Source organism: Motacilla alba, chromosome 4, assembly GCF_015832195.1.
Source record: "Motacilla alba alba isolate MOTALB_02 chromosome 4, Motacilla_alba_V1.0_pri, whole genome shotgun sequence".
Taxonomy (NCBI): Eukaryota; Metazoa; Chordata; class Aves; order Passeriformes; family Motacillidae; genus Motacilla; species Motacilla alba.
Window position 1 is genome coordinate 1980837 of NC_052019.1, and position 25679 is coordinate 2006515.

At 61.6% G+C, this 25679-nt stretch overlaps 2 protein-coding genes across 4 annotated transcripts; one reads left to right on the top strand and one right to left on the bottom strand.

Annotated features, from left to right (window-relative positions):
- Positions 1-62: 62 nt before the first annotated feature.
- HTRA2 (HtrA serine peptidase 2) lies at positions 63-5665 on the top strand. The gene is made up of 8 exons (XM_038135647.1): positions 63-500; positions 1292-1496; positions 1572-1766; positions 1879-1911; positions 2327-2435; positions 2848-2917; positions 4988-5083; positions 5334-5665. Exons 1-8 carry the CDS (start codon positions 133-135, stop codon positions 5497-5499), a joined length of 1242 nt encoding a protein of 413 aa, XP_037991575.1. The 5' UTR covers positions 63-132; the 3' UTR covers positions 5500-5665.
- Positions 5666-7196: 1531 nt separating this feature from the next.
- LOXL3 (lysyl oxidase like 3) lies at positions 7197-25288 on the bottom strand. Of its 3 annotated transcripts, none has more exons than XM_038136481.1 (14): positions 25094-25288; positions 18683-19004; positions 17770-17933; positions 17196-17407; positions 13832-14057; positions 13170-13350; positions 11760-11914; positions 10849-11025; positions 10163-10325; positions 9391-9634; positions 8767-8882; positions 8526-8662; positions 8079-8190; positions 7197-7889 (listed from the first exon to the last, which is right to left on the bottom strand). In XM_038136481.1, exons 2-14 carry the CDS (start codon positions 18990-18992, stop codon positions 7816-7818), a joined length of 2271 nt encoding a protein of 756 aa, XP_037992409.1. In that variant the 5' UTR covers positions 18993-19004; positions 25094-25288; the 3' UTR covers positions 7197-7815. The 3 variants fall into 3 exon arrangements, with proteins under 3 accessions (XP_037992409.1, XP_037992410.1, XP_037992408.1); XM_038136482.1 differs by having other exon boundaries at positions 7198-7889; positions 25074-25236; XM_038136480.1 differs by lacking the exon at positions 10849-11025 and adding an exon at positions 10547-10702 and having other exon boundaries at positions 7206-7889; positions 25074-25283.
- Between the last annotated feature and the right edge of the window lie 391 nt (positions 25289-25679).

Genomic DNA, 25679 nt, shown 5'->3' on the forward strand with positions numbered 1-25679 from the left:
GCTCGGAACTACAGCTCCCGGCGTGCTCCGCGGTGGAGGAGCGCTTCGGGCAGACCCCGCCTCAGGACTACAACTCCGTAGCGCCCCGCAGCTCGGCCCCGCCTCGGTGGGGCGTGGCTTCCGTTCGGCAGCATGGCGGCAGCGGCGCGGAGGGTGCGGATCCGGTGCATCCCGGTGCCACCGGGCGTACAGCGCTGGTGCCGAGCGCTGACCGGGACCGTTGAGCCACCGCCTCCCCCTCCTCCTCCCCCTCCTCCTCCTCCTTCCCATCCCCCGCCGCCGTCCGCCTGGGGCCGGTCTCTGGCGGCGGCGGTGGGCGCCGGGGCGGCGGCGCTGGTGCTGCTGTGGGCCCGGGAGCGCCGCCGGTCCCCGCTGAGCGCCGCCGTGCCCGCCCCGCCGCCCGCCCCTCCGCCCACCTCGCCCCGCGCCGCCTTCAACTTCATCGCTGACGTGGTGGAGAAAACGGCGCCCGCGCTGGTCTACGTGGAGATCGTGGGCAGGTACCGGCACCGGGAGGTCCCCGGCAGGGATTGCCCTCCTCCCTGCGCAGTGTGGCCCCGGACTCTCCCGAAGCGCCCCGGAGGGCTCGCACAGGTGCCTCGGGAGGGGCTGACACGCGGCTGCCGCACGCCGCTGCCACTTCCCTGTCCTGCGGGGCCGTGTGGCGGAGCCGCCTCCCAGCTGCCCCGTTACTCTGCCTGGAGCAGCGCTTGGTGTTTATTTCCCTTCGTGCTCACCAATGTTCTCACCATTTAATGCCTGCGGCCTCTCGGAGCACCTCTGCAGCAGCTCTGCCCTCACCAGCTGGGTGATGCTGTTTCCAGCTTGGTGTCACCTGTGTGCAGCGTTACCCTCTGCCTCACAGTGTGAGGAGGCATCAGCTGCTGCTCCTTCTCTGCGTTCCTGACCCACACTGGCAATAATTCAGCACCAGCTGGGCTTTGGCCTTGCTGGTCCATCCCGTTTTCCATTCACCTCACCCGACACCCAGCAGAGCTTGGGGTGCTTGACCCCAAGCGTTGTGAGTCAGCTCCCACTATCAGGAAGCGTTCCTGTTGCCTCTCAGCTGTTTGTTACCTGCTCCAAGGCTGTCCCTGCACAGGTCACAGCCCCTCCTGCTCTCACGTGCTTCTGTTCCTGCTGGGATTGTACCTTTGTGGCTGTGGATTCCCGCTGCATTCGTGCAGATTCCCCTATTTCTGCAGACTGCTGGGACAGGGAAGGGTTCCCCCATGGTGCTGCTGCCTCCCAGCCCCGTCCTTGCCACTCCTGACCTGTGCCCTCCTCGCAGGCACCCCTTCCTGGGCCGGGATGTGCCCATCTCCAACGGATCGGGCTTCGTGGTGTCCCCGGACGGGCTGATCGTCACCAACGCGCACGTGGTGGCCAACCGGCGGCGCGTGCGGGTCAAGCTGGCCAGCGGCGAGATGTACGACGCCGTGGTGCAGGACGTGGACCAGGTGGCCGACATCGCCACCATCAAGATCAAACCCAAGGTGCGTGCGTGTCCCGGTGGCCCTGGGGACAGTGGGCGGCGGGGGCCGTCCTGCTGATTGTCTTGCCGCCCGCAGCACCCGCTGCCCACGCTGCCGCTGGGCCGCTCGGCCGAGGTGAGGCAGGGCGAGTTCGTGGTGGCCATGGGCAGCCCCTTCGCCCTGCAGAACACCATCACCTCGGGCATTGTCAGCTCGGCGCAGCGCGGCAGCCGCGAGCTGGGCCTGGCCGCCACCGACATGGAGTACATCCAGACCGACGCTGCCATCGATGTAAGGGACGTGGGGACATGGGGGAGCGTGGGGGGATCTGGCCGGTCCCCCTGGGATCGGCCTCAGGATGGGGCTTTTGTGGTCTGCTCACGCTCTCTCTCCTCTGCCGCAGTTTGGGAACTCTGGGGGCCCCCTCGTCAACCTGGTGAGTGCTGCTGCGTGTCGCCTCGCTGCTGGAGCAGGGATGTGCTGCGTGCCCCCTGCTCTCTGTACCTCTGTGGGTGCTGGGAGGCTTCCTGGAGGGAGGAGGGAGAGGAGGGCTAAGCCTGGCACGGGAACCTCGTGCAGTATCTGAGGCAGCTGGAGCTGATGGGGCTTTGGTGGAGCCAAGGTCTGGCTGGTGCTGGCGGGACTGCATGGACTCATCCCTTAGACTCAGCCCCTGGGTCCTGCCCAGCCTCGGCAGGGTCAGGCAGGACACGGGGACAGCAGCCTGGGAAGGGGTGGGCACAGAGGCATGACCCCAGGCTGGTGCAGCAGTTCCCCTGCTCTCCACGGTGATCCAGGCTGGGTCACTGCTGGAATCATTGTGCTGGGATCCCAATGCCCTTTCCCTGCAGGATGGTGAGGTGATCGGGGTGAACACCATGAAGGTGACGTCGGGCATCTCCTTTGCCATCCCCTCGGACCGGCTGCGGAAGTTCCTGCAGAAGGAGGAGCACCGCAAGAGTGAGTGGGGACCTCTCTGCTCGGGCTCTGGGGGAGGAGGATGAGACAGGGAAACTTTGGGCTCTGGACCCTTCTTCCTGAGAAAGGCAAGGCAAGCAGGAGAAGTCTTTGGGGTCTCATCTGGTGCCGCAGGAAAGCTGTGCTGCTGCTGCATTGCCCTGTCTGGTTCTCCTGTGACACTGGGGAGACATTCTCTGTCAAAAATCTGACAAAGCAGGGAAGCCAAGTGACAGTGCAAAATGCAACACCTGGAATGCTCCTGCTGGTGCTGGGAACTGGACTGAGCTGTTGCAGGGATTTGGAATGGCTCTGGCTGCTGCCTGCCCCGAGGGCTGTGAGGGCTCAGCCCAGCACTGTTCTGAGCACATCTGTGTTTTCCAGCTGTGACATTCCGTGTCCTTTCCCTCCACAGGCTCGTGGTTTGGCAATGCAGAGTCCAAGCGCCGGTACATCGGGGTCATGATGCTGACCCTCACTCCCAGGTACCTGTCCTGAGCTCAGGGGCCAACAGACCGGTCCTGTTGGGGCAGGGATGTGATGGGATCTTCCCAACTAACTGAGGATGCCTGGTTTTGGGAGGATTGTTTCCACAGCTTAAGCTTTCACTGTCAAATCTCTTTGTGCTTGTGTAATCTCTTGGTTAGAATGCTGGCTGGCTCACAGGCAAATTGGAAACCTGCAAGTTTCTTCACTGGTAGCAGAGCCTGTGAGCAGATAAAAAGTGCTCTCCCTCTCCACAGGAGGGTGGAATCAGCTGGGGGTCAGGCTGTGCTCCGAGGGAACAAGGGACAGGACTAGAGGACAGCCTCAGGTTGTGCCAGGGAGGTTGATGTTGGATATTGGGAAAAATTCCTTCTTGGAAAGGGCTGTCCAGTCCTGGCACAGCTGCCCAGGGCAGGGGGAAGTCCCCATCTCTGGGGGGATTTAACAGCCCTGTGGATGTGACACTTGGGGACATGGTCAGTGCTGGCCTTGGCAGAGCTGGGGGAGTAGTTGGACTTCATCTTAAAAGTCTTTTCCAACCCAAACAATTCTGGGAAGTGCCCATGCCAGCAAGCAGGACCTGTGCTCTCACCTCTGGGAGAAGGTCAACACCTGCTCTGGTTCTTTGGCTCTTGCAGCCACATTTAAGAGACCTTCAGCTGCCTCGCGGGGCTGGTGGTGTGCCATGCTGGGCAAACACCTTTTGGGGCTGTGCTCTGCCCTCCTAAAGGTCCGGTGAGTTCCCCAATGCCCAGCAGATGGTGCTGGTAGCCGGCAGAACCCGAGGGATGTGGGAGCCCAGCCCAGCCCAGCCTCCTCCTGCTTCCCTGGCCACGCTTGCAGGGACTGGCTCTGTCAGGAAGCAGCGTGAAATGCCTCGGACACGGCCTCGAGCCCATCCAGGGAAAGCACCTGACTGCCAGCCTTGTTTGTGCCCAGCAGGAAGGGCTCCCAACAAGGGACTGCTGGCCTTGGAATCGTGTGACTGCCCTGAACACCCTGAGCCTTTCCATCTGGAAACCTTTCCCTGGCACAGGAAGGAGAAGCTCTGTGTTGGGCACAGCTCAGACCCCGTTGTTCTGTTCGTGGTGCCCAGGCCAGATTAGAGGCAGCGGGCACAGAGATGTGTGAGAGTGCACAAGAAATCTCTTCTTTTTCCTGTGAGGAGGGTGCTCAGAGCCTGGCACACATTGCCTGGAGGGTCCTTGGAGATCCTCCAAACCCAACTGGCCACAGTCCAGAGCAGCCTGCCCTGTCTGAGCCTGCTGGGGGTCGGGTGAGATGAACTTGAGAGGCCTCTTCCCACCTTGCTGTGTGAATTGGGAAGGGATAGCAGCTCGCACTGGGCTGTAGGACAGCACAGTTCAGCACAGAGCACAGCCACGTGGGGAGCCCTGACTGGCTGAGCAGGGACCTGACAGGAGCAGAGCTGGGCAGAGACTGAGTGTGTGGGGCTGCAGGGATTGGAGCTTATGCAGTGTTTGAGGCAAAAATGCTGTCACTGGAGAGATCCAGCTGGAGTGTTGCATCCACTTCTGGATTTCATTCAAGACGGGTGAGGAGCACTTGGGGAGAGTCCAAAGAGGAGCTGTGAGAGATACAGAGTTTAAATTTGGTTTAGAAATACTAAAATCTGTGGGAAAGTGTGAGAAACTGTGATTGTTTAGTCTCTTAGACTCAGGAGGAGGGCTCTGCTGACATGTCTGGCAGGAAGAGGGGCACAGCTTGTGTTGTGTATCCTGCTCAGCTAGGGCAGAGAAGTGAATCTGCAGCAGGGGAGGGGAGAGTCTGACCCCAGGGAGGGTGATGTGATCACAGCTCTGATCCAGCTGGCAGCTGCTCCAGGGGTTTCCAGCTCTCCCCGGTGCCTCTGGGATTCTCATCCTCTCATTTTGACAGGAGTGTGATGGTGTTTGGGGCTGGCAGCTGTGGCTTGTGCTCAGCAAGGTGCAGGGACACAGGAGGGGAGGTTCTGTGCCCGGTCTCTAACCCTGTACAGCTGCAGGGAGTGGGGTGGGAGCCCTGCTCTGCCTCCAGCTCCATCCCTGATGCTGCTGTTGTCTCTGCAGCATCCTGGCAGAGCTGAAGCTGCGTGACCCCACCTTTCCTGACATCTCCTACGGCGTGCTGATCCACAAGGTGATCATCGGCTCCCCAGCACACCAGTAAGTGCTGCCCTGTGCCTCAGGGCCGGCTGAGGGAGCAGCTGTGGGATGTATTTTGCTCCGGAGCAGCAGGGCTTGGTTTGCTCCAGAGCAGCAGAAACCACCTGGGGACCTTTCCCCAGGCTGGGTGTCTTGCTGGCCGAGTGCAGCTGCAGAACCTCTGGTGCCACAGCTCCTGCTGCACTTGGAGGACGATGACGCCAAGCGTGTGCCTCACCCTCTGTGCGCTTCATCCGCGTTGTCCCCGCAGGGCAGGGCTGAAGGCCGGGGACGTGGTGCTGGAGATCAACGGGGCGGTGTCACGGCGTGCCGAGGACGTGTACGAGGCGGTGAGGACGCAGCAGAGCTTGGCCCTGCTGGTGCGGCGGGGCTACGACACCCTGCTGGTGAGCGTCGTCCCCGAGGTCACCGAGTAGCAGAGACCACCCAGCCGGAGCTGAGGGCAGGACTGAGATGTGTCTGTGCTGGCCAGGCAGAGACAGAGCTTGTGCAGGGCTGGAAGGGGCCAGGAGAGGGGCCTATGCTTGGGTGACTTGTGCAGCCGTTCCTCTCTGTATTCAAATAAAGAACTTTCCTAGCGGCCCCCAGGGCCGTGTCACCTCCTTCCATGGCAGCAGTTGCCTGCTGGAGGCTGGGCTGTGTGGGACCTTGCTCCTCCTGTCAGTCCCCACGAGGCAGCTGGAGAGGAGCTTGCTGTGCCTCCAGGGACCTTATCAGTGTTCATGGTGTTCTGCCACCTGCTTGGAACCCACCTGGGCTGGGATCCGACTCCTCTGTGTACCTGGCTGGCAGCTGTCGAGCCATGGATTGTGAGGGGTGACAGCAGCCCTGGAGCAGGTCTAGGACCGGCATTACCTCCCTGGAACACAGCAGTGCTGGTGTGCCAGGGCCATCTGGTCACATCCCTTCTGCTGGGAGCACTGTGACCACTCCAAGCCCTGTGTCTGCATCCCTTTCCAGGCTGTGGTGAATTAGTGTCAATGCTCGACTCGTGATGGCTGAGGCGGCATCTCCTGGCCCTGATGTCCAGGAGGGCTGAGAACGGCCCTGATGTCCTGGAGGGCTGAGGACGGCCCTCATGTCCAGGAGACGGCCCTGATGTCCTGGAGGGCTGAGGATGGCCCTGATGGCCAGGAGATGGCCCTGATGTCCTGGAGGGCTGAGGTTGGGAGCTGCAGCCGGGGCCGGGGCTCTGCCTGTCCCACCCCCAGCTCGCTGTCAGTGCTGGAGCTCTGCTCCCACACACACCCGGCCCCTGGGGACAGCTGGTGGCCGAGAGCCCTCGGGGAAGGAGCAGCTCCGGCTGTTCCTCGCCTTCCTGGAAGAGCCGCCGCTGGAGCGGCGAGGGCCGCCCGGAGCAGCGGAGGAATGCGGCTGTCGGGCCAGGCCCTGCCCGAGACGGCGCTCCCGAGCCCCGGCCCGCTGCTTTTGGGACATGAAAGAAGCACAGTTCCTCGGGGGTGCTGCGGCAAGGGGCGGCTCTGCCCTGAGAACAGGCCTCCTTTCAGCAGCCCCGGCCTCGCCGGAGGAATTCGCTGCCCCGGCCAGCGCGGCCGGCCCGGGGGAAATGGCGGCGTGTCTGGCATAGCTGCTCCGGCTGCGCTGACCGCAGCGTTCCAGGGCCGGGCCAAGGCCTGCCCCCTCCTCCCCCCGGGGTCCCCGCCATGGGGAAGGGCTGGTGGGGTCAGAGCGCCCAGCTGAGGGGTGAGAGCTGGGCTGGACCTCCCTGGGCCCTCGTGTCACATCCGAGTGTTCCTGCCCAGTGTCTCGGCCCCGAGCCCGGCTGGGTTGTGCAACCCCTCTGCTGTGAGACCTCGGTTCTTGAGGGTCACGCTCCTGTGGACCCCAATCCTCAAGGGTCACAGCCCCAGGATGGGATTTCTGCTCGATAACATTCACCCTGGATCTGGTGAGGGGGAACCAGCTCTTCACCACATCCCTGCTCCTCAGTTCCTCCCCACGGGGTGCTGTGGGGCTGCTGCTGGTCCCTTCCTCTCACCCACCTGGGATTCCCCCAGAGGACCAGCCCTGGCTGAGGAGGGTGCTGGGGGCTGCCGTGGGGCCAGGGCTGTGTGGATGAGGCATTGCAGGGGCCAGGGGATGCTCCCACGCTGTGCCAGTGTGGTGACATGAATGAACTGTGCCACCTGCTCCTGCCAGGATCCTCATCCCAACCCAGAGACGTGCCAGCAACCATTGGGAAATAGAACTTACAACTTTATAGAGGAAATAAAATTACATCTGAGAGATGGGGTAGGAGGCACCCCTGGGCAGCGCTGTGGGCAGAGACACCTGCACCATCCCCGGGGGACCAGGGGCTCCTGTGGCCCTGTGGGGGTGGTGGGCCCGGGGGTGAGCTGTGAGCTGTGGGGGGAGAGGAACCAGGGCTGAGGGGGGGAGTGGGAGTTGGGGTGCAGCTGGGATGGGAGGGATGGAGCGGTGGGGGGTGCAGGACCTCGCGGACTGTACCCGTGTGCCGCAGCCCAGGGGATGTGGGCACGCTCTTCTGGCCAGTGGTTGGGGTGGCAGCCCCAGGCTGGGAGGTGCAGGTGTTGGTGCCTCCAGCCCTCCCGAGGTGGGCAAGGGCAGCCGGGGGCGAGTCCTGGGCAGTCCCCGGCAGGACACAGTGGCAGCAGCACTGGGCATCAGGCCTCCCTGCCGGTCTCCCAGCGGCTTCCTCCCACCAGTATGGGGTGAGGGAGGGAGATGCCTGTCTCCCCAGGGCCGGGGTCCTATGAAATCTGGTTGTTGAGCTGACCTGGGTACTGCTCAAACCGCTTGTTGGCCTCCTCGCTGAGCGCATCTCCTGCGGGCAGAGGGCAGGGGCTGTCAGCTCTGGTGCGGCGCATCCGCTGCCCTGCCAGCACCTTCCACTGTAGGTGCCCCCAGCACCACCGTCCCAGCCCATCCTCATCCTCATCCTCATCCTCATGGCTTCCTGCAGTCCTGTCCCTGCCCTCCACCCTCCCCCGTGTGCCATGCCCGAGGCCATTACCGATGTGGCAGCTGTGCACCCAGATGCGGTGCCCGTCGTACTTGCAGTTGCATTTCATGGCATTGTTGGTGAAGTCACTTTCTGCCACCTCGAAGTTGGGGTTGATCACGACCTGTGGGGCACTGACAGTGAGAGCCCTGCCCCAGCCCCACAGGATGTCTCCCCAGCTGTGTTGGGTGTACTGGAGAGCTCCAAGGAGCCAGTGGCTGCTGATGTGGTGGGGTGGTCCCGTCCCTGTGCACCATGTGCCCATGAGCAGTGCTGCTCAGAGCTGGAAGACCCATGTGGCAGCATGTCTGAGTCTGTGGGCACAAGGACAAGCACTGACCCATGCCAGCACACCCACTGACAGGGAGGGATGGGTGGCTGAAGTGTGTGGAGGGCTGAGGTGCAGGGACAGAGGCTGGGAGGGTGGCAGGAGGGGCTGGGGAGGGTCAGGTGCAGCACCTGCAGGATGTAGTTGCCTGGCTTGACGTCAGTGATGTCGATCCACTGGCAGTCGATGTCGTGCCGGTACAGGTCCCAGCAGCCCATGGTGATGCCCTGCTCCCCAAAGTTGGCACACTCGTACCTCTTGGCCACATCTGCAGGCAGGAGGAGACACAGCTGGTCCCTGCTGAGACCCCCAGCCTGGGCCCGCCATGGGGACACAGGCAGGGACGGTGCTGCAGGGCCCCATGTCGCCCACCTTCCTCGCACTCGGTGTCCTCCAGGCAGAAGCTGGCCTTGTGTCCTTCGGCCACCTTGGTGCCGTTGGGGGTCAGGATGTCGTAGTGGGTGAAGATGTCCATGCTGTGGTAGTGCCTGTGGGAGGGAGCCAGCGCCTGCTGCAGACTGCCCTGCCCTGCATCAGCCCCCTGCCTGCTCCCTCACCGCCAGGAGTGTCCCCACAGCCCCTGCTCTGAGGTGACAGCACTGTGAGGTTGGGCAAAGCTGTGTCCTGCCCTGGAAGGGGACACAGCTGTCCCCAGCCAGCTGGCCCACGCAAGCAGAGGGTTCAGTTGCAGGGCACAGCCTGCAGCCCTGTCCCTGCCTCCTGGAGACCTCAGCCCCAACACTGCTCATCCAGGATCAGCCCTAAGCCAAACCAGGCAAAACTGGACCCTGGGCAGCGGACTGGGGCTATCCAGTGTCACCCTCACCCGGTGTCACCCTCATCCAGCATCCCCCTCTCTCAGTGTCACACTTGCACAGCGTCACTCTCCTTCAGCATCACCCCTGCCCAGCACCCTCCTCACCCAGCCCACTGCAGCACCACCACCCTCTCCCAGCCCTGACCCCCAGCCCCGTCTGTCCCCCGCCCCACACGCACCGGTGGCACTCGTGCCAGACCCAGGAGTGGCGGCCGGCCTTGGGGCGGAAGTCGGCGCGGCCGCGGTTGTGGATCTGCGAGGAGAAGCGGAGCAGGCGGCGGTGGCCGTAGGGCCAGTTGGCCAGGCGGGCCGAGCTGGCCAGGCAGTTTTCCTCGGCGGCGCAGTACAGCATGTGCAGCGGCCTGTCCTCGATGTACGCCGTCTCCTGCACCAGCGGCGCGTGCAGCAGCAGGTCGGAGGCGGCTGGGGACAGGCGGCTGCTCAGGGACAGGCCCTGCTCTCGGCAGCGATGGGGCAGTGCCCAGGGCTGGCAGGGGGGACATGTGCCCTCCGCAATGGCTGGGCATTGGCTGACCCCTGACCTCCAGCTGCAAACCCCACTGACCACAGCCCCCGGCCCCACAACACTGGTGTCTACAGAGCCCACTGCCCACAGACCCCAGTGCTCAGAGTCCATACCTACAGACCCCACTGCCCACAGACCCCAGTGCTCAGAGTCCATACCTGCAGACCCCACTACCCACAGACCCCACTGCCCATAGACCCCAGTGCTCAGAGTCCATACCTGCAGACCCCACTGCCCGCAGACCCCAGTGCTCAGAGTCCATGCCCACAGACCCCACTGCTCACAGACCCCACTGCCTGCAGACCCCAGTGCTCAGAGTACATACCTACAGACCCCACTGCCTGCAGACCCCCTCTCTACAGAACCCCCACCCACAGACAGGCCCCCCACAGCCCCCGTTGCCCGCAGCCCCCATGGCCGCTCACTCTCGGAGCAGATGACGCCCGCAGCGAAGCGCGTGCCCGTGTTCCTGCAGCTCAGGCTGGCACCGTGGTGCTGGCAGTGGCTCAGGGACATCTCGTGGCCGGCGCACTTCACCCCGCTCATGACCATCTCTGTCACGTTGCTGGCGTCCCAGTACCACGTCTCCTGGCGAGGGGGTGAGGCAGGGTGGGTGGCAGGGCTGGTGGCTCGATTGCCCAGGATCCCTTATACCCAGGCTGCAGCCAAGCCCCCCACCACAGCTGCCCAGGCTGCCCACAGGGGTTCACGTCCCTCTGTCCCCGTGCAGCCCCACGGTCATTTGGGAAGTGCTGGTCAGTGCCTGTGCTCACCAGGGCGTCACCGGGGCCCTCCTCGCTGGCACCTACCGTCACAGCATGCAGGGAGTAGCCCAGGCCGAGCTGACGACAGGCCACCATGGCCTCCTTGGTGGTCCAGCCATCGCTGCACACCGTGCCCCACTTACTGCCTCGCTTCACCTCCACGCGGCCCTCAAACTCTGTCCTCCCGCCGGCCAGGCGGATCTGCGGGGAAGCCCTGGGGCCGTGAGCGGACACCCCACGCCGTGCCACCTCCTGTCGCACCGCCATCCCCATCCATCCCTGTCCCCAGCCCCGTGAGCAGTGGTGGTGGCTGCTGCTGCCCTGGCCAAGCTGGTGCTGGCACCTACTTGTAAGCCGTGGTTAGCGAATCCCAGACCCAGCTGGCGACAGGCCACCATGGCCTCGAGAGTACCCCAGCCTTCGCCGCAGACCAGACCCCAGCGGGGCTGGTCCCCGTGGTCGCCAGCCCCCACCGCCACCTCGACCCGCCCCTCGAAGCGGCTCCGGCCCCCGCTCAGCCGAATCTGCAGAGAAAGGCAGTGGCAGCGTCATCCCCGTCACAGGTGATGCTCCCCCTGCACTGCAGGGCTGTCCCCAGCCCCTGTCCCAGCACTGCCGGGGCTGTGCTGCGGTGCCTGCACACGGGGATGGGGGAGCCAGGAACCGAGCAGAGCCAAGCACAGCTTTAGCTGGCAGGGAACTTGCCAAAACTGGTGGATTTGGGGACAACAAATCGCCTGTGAGTTTGGGAATTGTCTCACCAGCGCAGGGAAAACAGTTCATTTTGAAATGGCGTCATTTCAGAAATGACAGGTGTGAGAGAGTTAAAGATCATTAAAAAAAGCTCCAAGTGGATGAAACAATAGGCCAGGGCAAACAGGAACAAGCGGCTCCATTTGCTTGTTTCATCACAAGGAAAAAAAATCTCTCTTGGTTGTCCCACAGTGATTTTTTTTCTGGTGTTTCTGCTGGGGAGTGGGCACAGGCTGGCAGCAGGAAAAGCAGCAGGGAGCAGCTGTCCCCTCCTCCCCTCACAGAGCAGCACCCACAGAGCACCCAGAGTCCCCCCAGCCTTCCCTCCACCCCCCTCCTCACAGGGGGGCCCACCCACAAAATCCCAGAGCTCCCAGGACAGGGGGAAACGTGTGGGGTGCAGAGGAGGAGAGATGAAGGTCCCATGGATCCTGTGGACCTTTCCCAGCACCCCGCCCTGGGGTCCCACTGCTGGGAGCCCCATGGAGCCCCCCGTGGTGCGCACCAGGTTCTCGTAGCCCATGTAGGGGATGTTGCAGCGAACAGCCGCGTCCTCCGTGTGCTTGCAGTCCTCCTGGGTGATGTTCCTGAAGGGGCAGTTCCACAGGGACTTCTCGGTGCCCCGGCACTGCACCTCGTTCAGGTGGATGGGGCCCGTCCCTGCCAGAGGACAGCAGAAATCAGGGCCCTGTGACACAGGGATGCTCAGGGCCACCCTGTTCCCAAGGCTGCCCTCTCTTTTTGGCAGATCTGAAGGAGTTGGACATTCCAGCCTGGACAGCTGCTGCCTGGGGCAGTGTGGTTGAGTGGCTGTGGTCCCATTGGGATGCTCCATATGCATCCCAGTGCTCACAGGACACCCCAGCCAAGCAAAGCCTGGATAAATGCCTCTTCCACAGCTCCAGGAGGGGATGCCTGGCACTGTAGCAGCCACAGGGCCTGCAAGGCCTCCCTAGAGGTTTGCTGCCTAAGATAAGAGGTGCCTAGTCATGATGACTGGACCAAAAGAATCCCCTCTTCCACCTTGGGACACATGTTATCTCTCTGTAAGGTCACTTTCACCTCGACCCTTACTATTGGACTGTCTCCCAAAACCTCTATACCCTATACAAAGCCCTATACCCTATATAAACCCCTATACCCTATACAAACCCCCATTTCAGTGCTGTTCAGCAGAAGAGCTGTCACTGTCACCCTTCGCAGAAGCTGCTAATAAAGACACCTCTGTGGAACCGGGTCACATCCACATTCTCTGAAAAATCCCTTCGCCCAGGATTCTTCTCCTGGGAAGCTGAGAAGCCTCAGAGAAAAAGGAAAACAATTCTGATCTCATTTGCTTCTCCTGTGTTGTGCTCATGTAGAATGTGTTTGGAGATTGTTCACCCACAGGTGATTGTTTCATTGGATTTCTGGTGTGAGTGTTTTGACTCTGGTCAATCAGGGCCAAGCTGTGTCAGGACTCTGGAAAGAGTCAGGAGTTTTCATTATTATCTTTTCAGCCTTCTGTATTCTTTAGTATAGTATAGTTTAGTATTCTTTAACATAATATAGTATCTTAAAATGATAAACTAGCCTTCTGAGCACATGGAGTCAGATTCAGCATTCCTCCCTACCACGAGGGTCCCAGTAAATACAACAGAAACGCATACAACTCTTCTCCTCTCTCTCCTGCATCTGCCAAGGCACTTAGCAAGCAAAGAGCTGAAATCACTAAGAGCTGAATTCACCAAAGAGCTGATCTCAAGAGCTGAGCTGCTTGCTAAGATCCCCTACAGCTGGGAGCCTGTCTGAAGGACCCGGACAAGAGGAGCTTAACAAGACTTTGCTATCCAGACACCTACAGCAGCCGGGGTTGGAGAGATCCCAAGAACCCCGTGCTGTAATAAATATGGCCGCTCTGCCCCGGCAGCCTCACCTTGCCCCATGCGTGCCCCGGTGAGGGCCTCCTTGGCGCTGCCGAAGCCCAGCTCGCGGCACACGACGCTGGCCGACTGCAGGTTCCAGCGGTCGTCACAGATCGTGCCCCACTCGCTGCTCTTGAGCACCTCAACGCGGCCCTCGCCGACCCTGGCGCCGCCCTTCAGCCGGATCCGGGGCTGCGGGAGCAGGGACAGGAGTGGGACAGTGTGGGATGGCACAACACAGCGCTGGCCACGACTCCTGGGATGGGCAGGGACAGGAGTGGGATGGCACAACACAGCGCTGGCCATGACTCCTGGGATGGGCAGGGACAGGAGTGGGACAGTGTGGGATGGCACAACACAGCGCTAGCTGCGGCTCCTGGGATGAGCAGGGACAGGAGTGGGACAGTGTGGGATGGCACAACACAGCGCTGGCCACGACTCCTGGGATGGGCAGGGACAGGAGTGGGACAGTGTGGGATGGCACAACACAGCGCTGGCTGCGGCTCCTGGGATGGGCAGGGACAGGAGTGGGACAGTGTGGGATGGCACAACACAGCGCTGGCTGCAGCTCCTGGGATGTGCAGGGACAGGACACCACAGAGCCTGGCCCAGAGTGGGGCACTGTCCGGCTGTGTGCCACCACAGGACTTGTCCCCCTCCCTGCAGGGCTCACCTGGCCCTGCTGCTGCTGCTGCTGGCGCTGTTTCTTCTTGTGGGCATTGCCAGTGGCGAAGAGGGGCCCGGGCACGCAGCTGACCACGGCGGGCATGCCGGAGCCGCAGGCTGCTGAGGAGTTGCCCCGGTAGAACTCGAAGGAGCACATGGACAGGTGCACCTCTGTCCCCGTGCAGGACACCGAGTGCAGGCGGTAGTTGAGCTGCTGCCGCTCCGTGAAGAGCCTGTGAGGGGAGAGGAGCCCTGAGCCATGGCCAGCGTGGTCAGTGGCAGTGGAGGTGTCACCAGCCACCCTGCCTGCAGCTGCACGTGCTGGCTGTGCCCCTTGCTCTGTCCCCAGGGTGACACACGGTGCCTGCCAGGCACCCACCCCTTGCCAACTGCCTGTCCCACACGCCCAGCAGCACGGGGACACATGTGGGGACACGCACAGCTCTGGTGGCACTGCACGGGGCTCCTGTCTCTGGCTCTCCACTGAGCCATTTACCTCTTCTTGGGCCCTACGTCCTCCCTGCGCTTTTGTTTAGGCTGAGATTTGGAGGCCAGCCTGGAAAATAGAAAAAAACCATCACGAAGCCTGGGATCTCAGGCTGTCACCTCTGCCCTCAGCAGTGACACAGGGAGCACAGCCCTGGCTTCACTGGAGGTTGAACTGGGCACCTTGGCCCCCAGGAAAACTCATGTGCAGCCCCTTTGTGTCACACAGGGGTGCAACAGCATCATCTGCTGCCGGCAGCGTGACACAGCCACGCTCCCCAGCAATGATGCAGTTTCCTGCATGCATCCCACCAGGAAACTGCTGGATGCAGCCACATCCTGCTCTGCCTCGTCACAGACCAAAAGATCAAACACCAGCAGCCACCATTTGATCGGTCAGGTGTGGTTGCGTCTGTGTCCTCATCCAGATACCATGCCACCAGTGTGCCATGTCCCCAAGGTGCAGGACACCCGGCAAGCAGCACCAAGCAAGCAGCACAGGCAGCCCCAGGGTGCTTGCCCTGGGGCCATGGGGCACGGTGGGACTTGCTGCAGGCTGGCAAGGACCTGCTGCCAGCCAGGGAAAGAGCCCTGGCACAGGCTGAGCTATGAGGGAAAGCTGCCTGGGGCTCAGCACATACAAGGTGTAGGTGTGATCCCAACATCCTCAAATGCTTGTTTCCCTCAGGGAGGAAGATGCTGAGCAGAGCCAAAACCCCAGAGCCCGCAAGGAGTGAAGAGAAGAGTGGCCCAAAGGAGGGCAGGGGACTGACAGCCCTAGGGACCGGGCAGAACCAAGCCTGGCCACTGTCCCCACAGGCCAGCACAGGTTGGGGTCAGATGCACAGCCCAGCGAGCCCCAGGACACAGCACAGGGCTGGGATTCAGACAGCCAGAGAGCATCAGTGCCCACTCACACTCAGGAAACCACATCTGGATCCTGCAGCTGGATCTGGGTCCCCAGGACAAGAAGATGTCATGTGTGTGGTGTGAGCCCCAGGGAGAGCAGCCAGACAGAGGCCTGGGAGGAGATGGGGGTGTGGGACTGTTCCAGCCAGGGCTGAGGTGGGAGCTGTGAGGATCCTGGCTCTTCCAGCAGGGAGGGAAGAGCACAAGAGGAAAGAGGCATGACTGACAACAAAAGGCTTGGGCTCAGGGTGAGGAAAAACTTTTGCCCATGAGGGCTGTTCCATACTGGAGCACAGACCGCAGGGCTGCAGAATTTCCATCCTTGGAAGGTTTCAGAAGCCAGCTGGATGAAGTCCTGCGTTTAACCCACAGCTGGCTCTGCTCCACCCAGGGAGTTGGACCAGGACTCCCAGAGGTCCTTTCCAGCCTGGATTAGCCTCGTGCTTTTATATGCCTGTGGCTGTGCAGCCCCAAACCAATCAGCCCCTACAAAACAGTGTGGCTCCCAGGAGCCAGTTCCTGCTCGGGGCAGAGGGACAGAACTGCAGCCTCATGGAGACACAAAACATCTCCTCCAGAGCTGCAGGGGAAGGACCTGCTCGCTGGGAAAGGGGCAGTCAGCACCAAACCAGCCAGGAAACAGCACATTGGAGCAACCAGGACCTTGAGGTAGAAGCTGAGGAAACCCATGGGATGACCCTGCCTGAATTCCCATCACCAGCTGCTGGAGCTAGCAAGGATGACTGCTGGGGACACAGACCTGTAAGTGTCACAACAAAGAGTTCACAGTGGGTGTAGGGCACATTCAGCACCAGGGAAGGTGGTGGGGCTGGGGCAGGCTCAGGAAAGAAGTGCCACACCCCAGCCCAGAGAGGATGAGCTCTGGCTCACTGTATCCACCAAGAGATCCAGCAGCAGGATTCAGGGATGGAGGGGAAAGGCAGCCAGACCATCCCCTGGGCAGAAAGGCAGCAAGAATGAGTAGGCAGAGGATGAGTGGGCAGACCCCAAGCAGATGTGGCACTCGGGGCAGGACCTGCCACACTGCGCCCATCAGCACTGCTGAGCACGGGCTCTGGTGCCCATGCCAGCCCATCCTGCAGGGAATGGAGGGGTGCGTAGCCTTTCCAGCATCCCCAGTGCTGCTTTCTGCAGAAAGCAGCCCATTCCCACAGCCCTTCCTCCCCATCCACCCGGAGAGACAGCTCTGCTCCGAGGCCTCCTGCTGCCCTCCCAGGGTGCCAGGACTCCTGCCTGGTGAGCAGGACAGGGCTGCTCTGCCTGGAGCGTGACCAGCCTGGGAGAGAGATCATCTCTCGTGGGGAATGGGGGACCCCAGCATGGACAGGTCCCCTGTGGAGGGGTTTGTCCTACTGGGCCAGCACAGCCCAAGCCTTCAGTCTGCTCCGTCCGGATCCGTCTGTGCCCGGATCCATTCTGACAGCAGAGACTGGTGGGGCTGGACAGCCCAGCTCTGCCATGGCTCAGCAGATGGGGCCCTGGCCCCTTACCTGCTGCCCACCCTTGGGCTGTGACCCTTCCTCCTGGCTGCTCGCCTCAGCCGCCTGTGGAGCAACACCAGAGCTGCTGCTCAGGGCACACACAGTGCCAGGCACGGCAGGTCCGTGCCCCTCGCTCAACCCCCGGTGTGGCTGGAGCATCCCCTGATGGCTGCAAAGCTCCTCTTGGGATGGGGACAGCACTGCCAGGGAGCAAAAGCGCTCCCCTCGGAGTGGCCTTGTGTGTGGCAGCCACCCCATGGTCCCCCAGCTTGGTTAGCAAGTGTCCAGATGGCCAGCTGGGGCTTGGACTGGTGAGCAGGAGGGTGGGAGGGATTTTAGGAGCCACAACACCCAACAGCACAGCCTCTGCTGTCCCCCAGCACTACCCCATGCCCCTGGCACCATCCCCAGCCCCCTGCCCCTGGCTCTGCTTGGACACCCCACCCCTGTGGGCTCCCTGCCGGCCTCACTCACCTGTAGAAGTTCCTGTTGACTTTCTTCTCTGCCGGGAAGCCCATCATGCCGCAGACGACGCGGCTGTTGTGGTTGTCCCAGCCCTGGTCGCAGATCTGTGCCCAGCTGTCCTTGTAGCGCACCTCCACGATGCCCTCTGTCACCGGCAGCTGCCGCCGGCCCCCGGACACCACCGGCCGCAGCCGCACCTCCTCCAGGTGGCTCTGCTCGGTCTGCGGGGATCAGGTCAGCCCCAGCCCACATCCCACCCCATCGCCCCTCCTCCTGCCAGCCCACTCCCAGGGAATCTCCAAGGATGAAGGAGAGTGGTCCCCAGGGATAGGTGGGGCACAGGGACAGCCAGTCCTGCATTCCTGCTGGCCCTGGGCAGCCAAGGACTGAACCTCACAGAGGCAGAGAGCTCAGTGCCTCTTGTCCCCTCGGGTCTGCAGGTGCATCTCCAGGGAGCACAACCAGGAAAGCCAGTGCTGCTTTCCTGCACCCCCAGGGAGAGTTGCCAGTCTGCCCCACAGCCAGGGTGCTCTGTGGCATCCTGGACGTCACCAGCTGCCCACTCCGGCCATCGGCCCCTCACCTCGATGACGTTGGAGTCCTTGAAGCCTGGAATGCGCTCATCCTTGCAGACCACACCCGCATCCTCCTCATGGCTGCAGTCGCTGTTCCCCCAGCCCCGGTGTTTGCAGTCCCCGATGCTCTTCTCGTTTCCAACGCAGTTCACATTGTCCAGCCAGATCCGCCCTGCCAGACACAGCCTGGGGGTGAGGAGGAGCCAAGCATCCCCTGGGAGCAGGGAAGGTGCCCTAGAGCATGGCCCGGGATCGCACAGGTTACAGCAGGAGCTGTAGCACAAAGCTGAGGCCAGGGAAATGCCAGCAGTAAAGTTCTGTGTGGCATTCACATTCTCTGAGCACAATTTCTTCGCCCAGGGTTTTTCAATGGGAAGCTGAATGGCAGCGAGAGGCCTCAGAGAAAAGAAAAACAATTCTTATCTCATTTGCTTCTCCTGTGTTGTGCTAACATGTGTTTGGAGATTGTTTACCCACAGGTGATTGCTTGGACGCTGGTGTGAGTTGTTTTGACTCATTGGCCAACTGGGGCCAAGCTGTGTCAGGACTCTGGAGAGAGTCACGAGTTTTCATTTTTATCTTTTTAGCCTCCTGTAAGTATCTTTTCTGTATTCTTCAGTATAGTATAGCATTCTTTAATATAATATAGTATCATAACATAATAAATTAGCCTTCTGATAAGATGGTGTCAGATGCATCATCTCTCCCCTCGTCGGGGTTGCCTGAATTTGCAATAGCTCTGGCTGAGGGGTCTGCAGATGCGGAGCCTCCACCTCCCCAAGGGGCTGCTCTGCCACACAGAAAGCTCCCACACGAGCACACCTGAGCACACCATCACCGCTCTGCAAACACAGAACCTGCCCCTTGCTGAGATGTCAGGGCTGTGCCTGGGCCGTGCTGTGCCCACCACCCCTCTCTTACCGACTCCTTTGCCGTACTTGGCGCTGTGTGCCCAGCCGGTGGCAGCCACGAAGCCGAGGTGCCGGCACAGCACGTGCGCGTTGCCCAGCGTGAAGTCGTCGTCGCAGATGGTGCCCCACTCGTCGTTGTAGAAGACCTCGACGCGTCCCTCGTTGTGCTTGCGGGGGTAACCGGCCAGGCGGAACCTCAGCTGGGGCCCAGGGGGGCGTGAGGGGCCCGGGGGGGTGGGCTGGGCACTGCCCACCCACAGCCAGGCGCTGCCCAGCAGCACCAGCAGCTCCGGCCATGCCCGCGCGCCGCAGCCTCCCATGGCCGTGTGGCCCTGCAGGGGCAGACAGGGGCAGGGTTGTGCTGGGGTTGTGCTGGGGCAGGGTTGTGCTGGGGTTGTGCTGGAACACCAGCCCCCCCATCCATTCCCCCCATCCAGCCCCCCTGCCCAGCTCTGTGCTGGTCAAACCCCCTGCCCAGCACCAGCACAGCCACGTGCCTGGCCAGAGCGCCCCTAACACACAGCTCCTGCACCGTGAGGCTGCCCAGTGCCCCTGTCCCCTGTCCCCCCCTGCCAACACCCCCTACTGAGCCCCCACCGTGCTGTCCGGTCACATCTGAAGGGCAGTGAGGGCAGACGGGCACAGGGGTGTGCCCAGGAGAGGTGAATGGAAGGAGGGGATGAGCTGCCAGAGCTGAGGGAGCTGGAACAGGCTCAGGGCACAGGGAAAGCCCGGCTGGACCGGCCAGGAGCTCGATCCAGCAGGAGCAGGGAATGGCTGCTGGCTGAGGGGATTCCAGCCCACGCTCCTGCCCTCCCTTCCGTGACGAGCGAGGCAGCCGGAGCATTCGCATTCCTCTGACAATATTTGTGGCTCCCCGAATACCTGAGGGAGATGTGGTATTCCTGCAGCAGTCCCATGGCAAACAATAGTGAAAACCCTTCTCTGTGAGCTGCCCTCCCTTCCCAGTGTGCTATTCCCATGGATCCTGTAGCTCAGGAGCAGCATTTCTGCACAGGGGGGGTGTTGACAAGCTCTGACCGATGCTCGCCCAAGCCCACCTCGCTGTCCACTGCAGCCTCGTGCCACCACCCCTGCCAGTCCCTTCCATGATGGGAAAGCATTCCCCCAAAACACCCCCAGGGCAGCCCCCAAGCAGGATATCTCTGTATCCAAGTCCCCCCTGAGCACAGATCCTGCCTGCTGCACTCACACAGACCGTGCTTGCCATTAGAAAACATTAAAAAAACCCCCCAAGTTTTGGCTTTCCTGGGGTGATTTAAAATTCCCATACTTAGCTGCAGTGTGACAGAGAAAGGGAAACAAATTCAAACCCCACACAGAGCTGGGGGATGGCACAGCTGCTCCACCTGCCCACCAGCCTCCAGGGCAGGGTTTTCTCAGAGGAATCAGCCCCATTCCTGCTTGGTTCACTTCTCCAGATGACGAGGACCTGCTCCACACTCCAGCCTCTCGAGAACACCTCCTGGGCCAAGGCAAGGATGCACCAGGATGGTGCCCAGTGCCACACCCAAAACACCAACACAAGCCTCCTCCGGGCCCAGCCCTGCTGCCTGCCTGCCCCTTTGGGCACATGTGACATTGGAGGTGTCACCAGGAGCAGTGAGAACCTCGGGATGAGCCTGGTGCCTGCAGAGATGCTCAGGAAGAGTGAGGAATAACAAGGACCAGCACTGCCGGTCCCGTTCCACATCAGACACAGAGGTGGCAATGACTGGACATGGCACTCAGTACTCTGGTCTGCCAGGCGAGGTGGGGATTGGTCACAAGTTGGACTCGGTGACCCTGGAGGTCTTTTCCAACCCTGTAATTCTGTGAAGCACATCACCTCCCTCGGAGCAACCACATCAGCCTGGGTCTGGCTCTCTCCTCTGTCACAACTGGGGCACAGGGGACACAGAGCTGGTGGGGACATGGCCCAGGCAGCTGGGGTTGGTGGGAGCCAGCTCTGGGCTCCTGGTGCCTCAGCTGCCTGCTCTGGTTCTGCCAGAGCCCAGCAGGACGTGTGTTTGGGGGCACACAGCAGGGAAACGCTCTGCTGAACCTTTTACCCAGCCAGCAGGAAGGGAGGGAGGGTGCAAAGGGCCACCCCAGCCCTGCCAGTGGCTTAGGAAAGGGGATTTCTGGGCTTGGAATGGGAATTCTCCATTCTCATCTCCACACTGCTTGGGAAGCAGAGAAGGGATGAGTTTGCCATCTCCCAGCAGTGACAAAACTTCTTATTCCACCCCTGGGTCACTGAGGGGACATTGCCCTGCCCAGAGGAAGGGCTGGTGTGGAAACCCAGGGCACTGGGAATATTTCTCTGTCTGCTCTGGGATGCCCTGACCCCCAGAGGAGCACTGACTTTGACCCTCACTCATGGAGAAAGTTTCCCAGACTTCAAGACAGACTAGAATCCACCAAAGTGTGAAATAGATTATAGAGAGCAGTGTAGGTTTATCACTTAGGTGGGAAATTTAGGTTTTGGGATTTTTAGTATGTTGTGGATGGAAGCAAGATGGAGGGCACAGGGTGTCATCCTGGGTTTCTTCTTCATGCTTCTTCTTCCTTCTTCTTCATGGGTTTGGGTGGCATTTTGTAATTGGGCAGAAAAATCTGCATTGAGGACTCTTTAGAATCAATTATTGGGTTAAAAGGGGAAATAATCTAGGCATCAGTTCTTAATTGGATAGTTTAGTCTGAAAAGACCTTATAACAAAAAATTGTTGGCCATTTTGTGCCTTCTACTGAAAAGCTGCCGAACTCACAGTAGTGAGACTGTTTTACTGATAAGAAATAACAAATTGAATCCAAACACGAACTACGGTCCCAAGTGACTTCAATCCAGACCCAGAGAAACCAACGACTGGCACCACCACAGGCTGTAAACCCTCAGAGCTGTCGTGACACCCAAATGTGGGCCCCCTCAGTGCTAACTGCACCACGCAGCTCGGGGTGTGTTTCCTCAGGAATGCACAAGGATTGGAGCTTCCCCGGCACTCCTGAGCGAGCAGGATGCTCTGCTGTGGAACTGGGCACTCTCACAACGGGGTCAGTGCAACCCTAAAGGACACAGTTAATGCCAATCTCCACGGTCCGGCAGAAATAGCCCGTGTCAGGAAGTGGGAATGGCCTTTTATGAGATCACAGGTCCCGTTAATTGGAGTAACTGTGTTGATATAACAGGCTGAGACTGGAAGGCATTCGATTCATCTTGCACCACCTTTTAATGAATAATTAGCACGCAACAAAATCAGTGCACCTTCTGCTAAGTGGATTAAAACTGGTCACCTGCTGGAACTAAAATGTGGTTACACGGGGAAGTCACCACTCTGTGGGCTTTCCGGTGAGGATCACATGCTTTTCAAAGCAAAACTGTGCCAGGAGGAGGGAAAAAGCACCTTCCTGGTACAGACTGCAGAGACAGAATTGGGGGAATCAGAGATGGGAATAGGGACAGCCTATGGAAAATCAGCACTGTGCAGCCTACATCCTTGGCTACAAGGAAAATGCAAATCTGTGCACTGAGAAACAAAACACAGAGGACCAGAACATGGCACCTGAGAAGTGCTTGGGCTTTGTGCAGCCAGTCATTGATTCCCCTCTGAGCCTCAGCAGCGCGACCTCCAGGGTCTGTAATCCCTGCTCCTGGGTCCTGCTCCAGCATCTCTCATCCCCACTGCGCTTCCCCTGCCCTGGCTCCTCAGCTCTGCCACTCACCTCAGAGTTTCCCAGTGACATTCCCAGCTGTGCTCTGTGGGGCTAAAGCCTTTTCCATGGCCAGCCCAGGCCAGCTGCCATGCGAGCTCCCTGCAGCACAGCACGGCTCCGTTCCTGCAGCACCTCCCTCTCCGAACACGCTCCGTGCCCGTGTCCATGTCCTGGGCAGCCAGGCTAACAGGGCTCTCATTGTCCACATCACTTTTTCCGTTCTCTGAGGCACAAGCCGTGCGTTTGCTCCTCTCCCGCTGCCCTGCTGCTCGTTCTGCTCGCAGGCTTTGCTCTGAATGAGCAGCCCACCCCAGCATCCTAACCACCCTGGTGTCAGCTCCAGCTTGGGACAGTGTCCTCTTGGACCAGGGCTTGCGCCACTCAGGATGTGCTTGTGGCACTCTGGATGTGCTGCCCCAGGCACGGATGCTCAGCAGAACTCCACTGTGAGGGTAAAGGGCTCTGGAGGACGGGCTGGCTGGGCGTGGGAGCTGGGAAGCTGCCCAGGTTCTTGCCACTGCCCAGGAAACCTCAGGAATGTCCCAGCCGGGTGTGCACGAGGCCCTGAGCCACATCCCAGCCTGCAGCACAGCTGGTGCTGGTGGTGGGGTGTCTGAGAGTATTGCAGAGTCAGAATCCTGGGGTTCCCTCCAGTCCTCAGCCTCAGCTGCGCTCTGCTGAGGTTGGCACGGGTGACAGGACCCTTCAGGGCAGGGGACGGCCCCACATGTCAGCAGGAGCTGTGACACTGCTCAAACTGCTCCCATGCTGGCCCACTGGCTCTGCTTGTCCCAGTGGGTGACAGATCAGAGGACAGAGTCACCCTGACAGGTGACTTACACCCAGGCACTGTCCCCATCAGTGCCCTGCATCTTGCACAGAGGCTGCCCCTTCCAGAGGGGTCAGCTGTGCTGCTGGGGGTGCCCTGGGCCCAGGAGCGTCCAAATCACGTGTGTCCTTCAGCACTCACTGGGCATACAGCAGGACATCAGTCTGTCCCACCAAAACCCCAGTGAACAGCCAACAGAGCTCGGGAAGGGGCAGCTCCCGGTGAGGCAGCTCCTCGGGTAAGTCCGTGTGTTTGATCAGCACAGGGATGACATCCCAAGCCACAGCAGCAGGAAAGGGCCACTGAGGCCCCTCAGGGACGTGCTCGCTCAGCAGCAGCCTTGGATACACCCACGGGGGACATGGAGCATCCCAGGCATCCACAACTGGGAGGACTCAGAGAAGAGCAGCACAAGAGACCTGGGAAACCCGCCAGCACTAGGGAGAGGAAGCTCGCTCTGTTTATCCTTCCTTGAGAAGGTTAAGGGGTGACACAGCCACTCTCTGTTGATGTCCCATGCCAGGACATCCCTGAGAGCACGGGGCTGCGTCCCCAGCAGTCGGGGCAGGAGAAGGTCTGGTGAGTCCCATGGCTTCAGGGCTCCATCCCTCCCGTCCTCCCCAGGGCCCCCTCACACAGGGCCCAGCGCCGGCCCTTTCGCAATCCTCTGCTTTTCCCGCTTCCCGGCAGCCCTGGAGAGCCAGGAGCAAATAAATGTGCAGGAAGCAGGGGAGCCCCAACACCCCCACCCTGCTCAGGAGGGGACCTGACACGGGTCAGAGCTCCGGGGTAAGCACCACCAGGGTCTGGAAGGGAATATGGTTCCACAAACTGGTCGCAGAAGCACCGGGAAGCAGCCCAGGGTCACCATAGGAATCTGGATTCCCTGGCAGGATTGGTGTCACTCCCAAAACTACAACCTCCTGTGGCTGGGAGCTCACTGCCCCTCGCTGTGTGTCCCCATCCCAGGCAAGGACAGGGACCCTGCTGCAGAAAGGGACAAAACACTCTGTGGGGCTGGGGCTGCACTTCCCCTCCACTGACAACTCCAGGTCCAGCCCCTTTGGGCTGCCTGATGTCCCCATGTCCTGCTGTCACCCCCTAAGCCAGGGCAGGTCACAGCACAGCTCCTGGCGGCTCTTACCCCCACCCAGCCTCCCCAGGACACAGCAGGGCCCTCAGCAGAGCTCTGCTCTGAGCTGCCCGGGCTCGGCAGAGGCAGCCCTGGGAGGAACCGGCTGCCGGCAGGAGGGAAAGACCTCGGAGGAATGCGCAAACATCGGCCATCCCCAGGGGCAGAGGGGCGGGCAGGGGGCTGGGGGCTGGTGTCCCAGGCACCCTGGAGCAGGGAGCCAGCCTTCCTGGACCTGCTGGGGACGGGACCGCCTCAGCTGCGGGCTGCTCTGAGAGCAGCAGGCGAGGCGAAAAGCCAGCCGAGAAGAATCATCCCTTCCAGCGCCGCCAGCCCTCCCGCCCCACATCCCTCCATCCATCCTCTCTCTTCCATGAGCTACAGCATGTCCGGTCCTCATGGAAATCCTGAGTCTCCACGCCCTGTGTAGCCCGCACGCTTTGGGGTGCGGTACAGCCCCAAAACCCGCCGGGCTCCGCTTCTCGTGGGACACCCGCGCTGCCCGCCGCGGTCCCGCTGCCCGCGGCAGCTCCGGTAGCACGGCACGGCACGGACCCGCTCGGACCACCCCCGCACCCGGGACACCGCCGAGGCGCCCCGGCCCCGCAAGGCGCAGCCCCCGCCGCTGCCGGGACAGCCGGGCCCCGCGCGGTATCTCCGGTGCGCCGAACGGAGCCGAACCGTGCCGTGCCGAACCGAGCGCGACCGAGCCGAACGGAGCCGTACCAAGTTCCGCGGTGCCGTACCGAATCGAGCCGTGCCGTGCCGAGCCGTGCGGCGCCGTCTCGTATCCTGCCGTGCCGAGCCGAGCAATTTCGGTCCGTGCCGCCGCGCTCCGCCCCGGCCCGCCCCGCGCCGTGCCCGTGGCCGTGTCCGAGGCCGCCCCGGCCCTCACCGAGCGGCCCCGGCCCCGCCGCCGGCACGGCCCGGACGGGCCCGGCCCGCCGCCCCGCCATGGGGCCGGCCCCAGCCCCCGCCCCGGCCGGGCTCGGCTCCAGGCCCGGCCCCGGCCCCCCGGGACGGAGCTGCCCGGCCGCTCCCGGGGCCGCGGGGAGCCGCCAGCCGAGCCCCTGCTCCCCCGGGGTTTGGGCCCTCCCGACCCCACGCAGCCCTCTCCTCACGCCGGGACCGGCTCTGAAGGGCAAGGGAGGGAAGCAGCCAGGATGGTTCGCCCCTGGGTGCCCTTTTCCAGAGGCTGCAGTGGGGTGGCTGGACAGATTCCCCACCCTTGGTCATCCTGCCTGTCCTGGGCAGGCTGCGGCCACCAGATCCCCCGAGGCCGGGGGTCCCATCCTGCAGGAAAGCCCTGCAGGGATGTGGTTGTGAGCTCCC